Source organism: Chrysochloris asiatica, unplaced genomic scaffold (assembly GCF_000296735.1).
Source record: "Chrysochloris asiatica unplaced genomic scaffold, ChrAsi1.0 scaffold00011, whole genome shotgun sequence".
Lineage (NCBI taxonomy): Eukaryota > Metazoa > Chordata > Mammalia > Afrosoricida > Chrysochloridae > Chrysochloris > Chrysochloris asiatica.
In genome coordinates this window covers 13921725-13926680 of record NW_006408529.1, presented here as the reverse complement: position 1 = coordinate 13926680, position 4956 = coordinate 13921725, and the positions used below count along the sequence as shown (strand labels likewise).

Here is a 4956-nt window from a genome sequence, read left to right as displayed (position 1 = left end):
GAACTGAACATGGCTATCCATTCTTCTTAGAATTCTATGAGATTTGCAAACACACAAAATAAAGCATAAAATTAGGAGTCCTGTATGGCGCTGTGGGTTAATGCACTAGACTACAAGGCTGTCTGAACTGCAAGGTCGGTAGTTCAAGCTCACCAGCTGCTCCTTGGAAACGCTATGCAGGGTCACTATGGGTCAGAACCGACTCAACAGCACTTAACAACAAGCATCATTTTGTTTTTTTTCTGTTATGAATACTTTGTTTGTTGTTTTTTCTTATTATTAGTAGGTCTATTTGTATTTGTTGTTTTCGTTTGGCTTCAGAGTCAAACCAAACACAACTTCTTGAAAAGGTAAAATAGCTTAAAGCATTTAATATCTAAACAAATCAGTTAATAGTAGTCACAAAATATGCTTAATATAGAAACCCACATTTATGTCCTTAAGAAAAAGTGTAAATTGTATTTCACCTCAAAACATAAATTTACCCACTTAAAGAATCTGCAGCAGTCAAAACCATGAATTTTAAACAATTTTAGAATAAAATAATATTAAGTACTTTATTATAGTGTTTTATATCTAAAAATTGCTTACAACTTCTCACAAAAATAGTCTGAAGCAACTATTTTTTTTTGTTTTATTCTTTAACAGACATGTTCAACATTATGGGTAACATTCTAAAAACCTTAAGGTCTCATAGACTTTTAGACATTCAAATACTGTGGTCCCCTTTCTTTGTTATGTAGGTTTATTCACGCTTAAAAAAAAAAAAAAAAAAAGCATGGTATACAACTTAATACATTTTCACCAAATTGAAAGTAGTACAAAAGTTTTAAGACTTTACAGAACTACACATCGTACCTAATGTATCATTAAAAATAGAAGACAGTATTTTCGTCAGCAAATGAAACAGCATACTGATATGCTGTTAATGCATACCTTTTAATGTGTACTGTTTGTTCATTCATACATTATTTACAACTTCTACTTTGTGAAGAGAACTAGAATGTAAATTTTCTGCAAAACTGGAAAAAAGGAATACAAAATCTGTGAAAGCCTGTGTTCTATATTGTACAAAAGTAAGCCAGTCTGTCTCTTCAAATACTATTTTATGCAGTGATCTGTTGAACACATTATGGTAATTCTTGAGGATGTTTTAATGCTGGTGGTAAGTTTACAGGCCTTGATTCTTCATCAAGGAGTACTAAATCTTCTATTTCACTGCCTCTGTATTTCCTTTTACATATTTTTACCACTACCTTTTTCTTGAGAAATAACTTCAACGCTTCTCTCGAAGCAACTGCTTTAGCATTTTCTTCACTTTTTCCACAGCCAGTGCCCAGATAAACAGACTTGCACCTTAATTCACAAACAATACTTTCTTGAGAGCTTTTATTTTGAGGCAGATCAGCCAGTTCTTTTAGTGGAACAAAAAACACATCCAGTGTTGCTTTAAGAGCCTCAATAGCTGCATTCAGGAGCTCTCCATGATTCATATTAGAACTAAAGCCACCAACAGCTACCAACTTCCATGCTACTGTTTTATACAGTCTATTAAAAAAAGGTTGCTTCTGTTTCACATCTTCATTGGTTAACTTACAGAACAATTTGATCGAACTCTCACTGGACTGTGAAGAACTTTTAGAAGGCAACTGTGATGTGCTAGTCTGAGAACTACTCTTAGAAGCCAGTTGGGACATACTTGCTAAGGAAGTGCTTTTGGAAACTAGAGATCCACTGGTCTGGGAGCCGCTCTTGGATGCTAACAATGATGCAGCTACCTGGGAAGTGCTTTTGGAAGTCAGCAGTGATGTATTTGTTGAGGAGCTACTCTTGGGAGTTAGCAAGGATGTGCCTGATGAAGAACTGTTTTTAGGAAGTGATAATGAAACATTTGCTTCTGAACTAGTTTTAGAAACTAACTCACTTGAAGTTGTCTCTGAACTAGATTTAGAAGACAAGAGTGGCAACTCTACTTCTGAGCTTCCTGAGGAGCCCAACAAGGGGACTTGAATCTCTGAGCTGCTTTGAGAAGCTGAGACTGAAGAGCCTTCTGAAGCACTCTTTTTAGGTGAGCCACTTTGTTGTCTGGAATCAGTGGATTGGGTCACATGACTATTCACACTTGATTTCAATAAAGAGGAAACAAATGCTGCAGAACCATGTTTATCTGAAACTTCTGATTCAGAAACTTTTCCAGATCCTGAAGTCGTTACCTGAGAGGACATGCTGCTACTGCTTTGACTGGAACTAGATAGATCCCCATCACCTGTGGAGGTTTTCTCATTCAAGGAGATGCCAGAGCTCCTAGTTGAGTTCCCACTACTCTCCAATTTGGTGGATGATCCTGTACTTGTTGAACTGTTTTCCTGCTTAGCTGATGCATCTTCTGTTTTGGCAGAAGCTTTTGCATGATCTTGTTTAGCTGCAGAATTGCTTTTTCCTTCTGTGCATCGTTTTTTGGATGATTCTTCTACCCCTTCTAAAAAGAAGGAAAACAGAGTAAGTCTACCCAATACATACCAACGAAAAATTTATAAGACAGATACTTATTAAAACAGTGTCAAAATATTTTAGGGCTAGTTTTAAAAGTGTAAAATAACGTCATTAATTTATAAAATAGTCGAATAGCATCATCAATTTCCAAAGTTAAAAAATTAACAGCAACAGACACAATATTTGACATTTAAAAAAATCTAGCAGTTCAACAAAACCATCAAATTCAGAATCTAAAAAATTATACAGAATTACATTTTAGGTTTAACATTCCAAGTTGATTAATATCATTACATAAATTCTGACTCGTTAAAAAAATTAATAACAATAAAGTCAAATTATATCAAACAAATTCTAAACTCCTATGTATGTGCACATCTATGATCTGCTAACCATTGCTACTCGATATCCCTCTTTTCTTCACCTTGGCAACCAGTTCGTCTCTTGTTGTATGGATTGGAGCATCTGTCACTTTGATGCCTTCAGCCATACTAAGTATTTTATCCATTACTTTTTGAGGGTACCTGAAAAAGAGGGAAAAAGTTCACTTACACAAATATATGCTTTTTTCTAATTTAATACCAAAACAGGAAATACATTTCCTAGTCCTATTAACATAGCGTATCAACTTAGGAACTTTGCTTCCTGGGCACTCCTCCATAAACAAATGATCCAGGGCCTGGGAGGCAGGGTCTACATTTACCAACCTTTAAATCTACTGTCGCTCTTCGAGGGCTTTGTCAGCTCAACTCCAACTTCAGCAGCCCCCCACCCATCGGGGGTCTATCAATCACGGCAGCTACGCTGCGGGCGGAGACGCCCTTCTTGCCCTTAGAGGGCAGCCAGCCCGCGAACTCCCGCGCTTTACACCTACTTCCCCTCCCCACTGAGAGCCCAGGGCTCGGGGCGGAAGACAAAATGGGGGAGCGCGGGTCCGAGCCTCTTCCTCAACTCACCGGCACCCAAGGAAGACGTGATTTGCCCAGGCCAAGGAGAAGGAGATGAGCTGCTGCAGCTGCCGATTGCGGGTCCCGCTCTCGGCATCGGCCGTGTTATCCGTGGTAGTGGAGCCAACGCCGCCAGTCGGGGCCAGGTCCCCGGCGTTGCGGAGCAGAAACTCCCGACGGTGGCGCCAGTGTTTGTCAGTCTCGCCGTCGCAGCGCAGCGCTTCCACCCAGGAAGCCACCCGCGGGTTCTGGCTCAGATACTCCGACACATCCTGCGCCATGTTGGGCCTGCAGGTCGCGGAGGCTGCGAACAGACGCTGCAAGCTGGGAAGAGGTGGGGGAAGCGGGGCCGAGCTGCCCTGTCACTGCGGCCAGTGCTCAGGACCTCCAGAGAACGCCCCTGAAGAGGCCCAAACAACAGCGCTCCGAGCAGCTGAACCGCCCACTTCCGCCCGCTGCCAGTTCCTTCCCTTTTATAACCTCGCCTCCAAGCGCCCGCGCGTCCTTCCGGCGTGAGCCGGCTCTCCCAGGACACTTTGCGGCATTTCGAGTCACTGCGAGGCTGTGGCTGGGACAGGCCTATGTGAAGGAGACTGAGGGGGAGGGAGACGGTGAGGCTGGCGCTGGAAGGCTTCCGCCGCGTAGGGGCGGGCAGCAAGCGGGGTTCCCCTCGGTCTCCCTGGACCTCGGCGGAAACCCGAGAGTTCTAGCTTCGCTTTGTGACACCGCACTCGCTCCGGCTGGCTCCCTCCCCCGCCCGGACCCGCTGGGGCGTCCGCTGCAGGAAGAGGCCTGCAAGTGTAAATCCGGGCGGCGGAGGACGGACAAAGTTCTCGTTTGCTGAAGACTCGCTTGCATAGAAACACACTTGTTCTTGAAGGGAACCCAAGTAAACAAAAGCTCCCTTCCATTTTTTGAGTATGTCAAAAAACAGCGTATCGCAGGGGTTTTTTGTTTTGTTTTATTTTTTTACAAGCAACTGTTTTCTTTATTAATAAATAGTTGAATTCTATTAATAGAGTTTATAATATTAAATAGTCCTTGTTGTTATTAAGTGCCGTCGAGTTGGTTCCGACCCATAGGGACCCTATATGGGGTTTCCGAGGAGCGACTGGTAAACTTAAACTGCCAACCTTGCAGTTCAAAACGGTTTTGCAGTCTAGTGCATTAATCCACAGCGCCACATCCTTCACTTGTTTATGGTGTAACCTAAAAAAAAATATTAACCTGAAAAAGTTTGAAATACTGTTGAGAATGACTAAAACATGACACAAAAGGGATTTAGGAATGCGGGGATGCATATAAACAAATTATAAAGTTAAACGTTGAATCCTCCTTGTGGAGTCGTTTTGGACGCTTTCCTTGCCTTCTCCCATCACACCCCCACCCTTCCAGAGTTTGGCTTGGTTACCACAATGTCTTAGGTCACTCGTTCCACCCAAGTAATGGTTGCTTCCCCTCGGTTTCCTTTTTGTTCAATAATAAAACTACACCGACAACATTCTCTCAACATAAT

At 42.2% G+C, this 4956-nt stretch overlaps 1 protein-coding gene across 1 annotated transcript; it reads right to left on the bottom strand.

Annotated features, from left to right (window-relative positions):
- Positions 1-346: 346 nt before the first annotated feature.
- On the bottom strand, positions 347-3887 carry CDKN2AIP (CDKN2A interacting protein). Its single transcript, XM_006834423.1, has 3 exons — positions 3450-3887; positions 2887-3017; positions 347-2479 (listed from the first exon to the last, which is right to left on the bottom strand). The coding sequence occupies exons 1-3, from the start codon at positions 3719-3721 to the stop codon at positions 1131-1133; spliced, it is 1752 nt and encodes a 583-aa protein (XP_006834486.1). The 5' UTR covers positions 3722-3887; the 3' UTR covers positions 347-1130.
- Positions 3888-4956: the final 1069 nt, after the last annotated feature.

Bases quoted from the DNA above. Each gene is read 5' to 3' on its own strand.
- CDKN2AIP (XM_006834423.1), bottom strand. From the start codon at position 3,721: ATGGCGCAGGATGTGTCGGAGTATCTGAGCCAGAACCCGCGGGTGGCT. The intron at 3,018-3,449 runs GTGAGTTGAGGA...CCTCTTTTTCAG, and splicing joins CACGTCTTCCTTGGGTGCCG to GTACCCTCAAAAAGTAATGG. The intron at 2,480-2,886 runs GTTAGCAGATCA...CCTTCTTTTTAG, and splicing joins AGGGATATCGAGTAGCAATG to AAGGGGTAGAAGAATCATCC.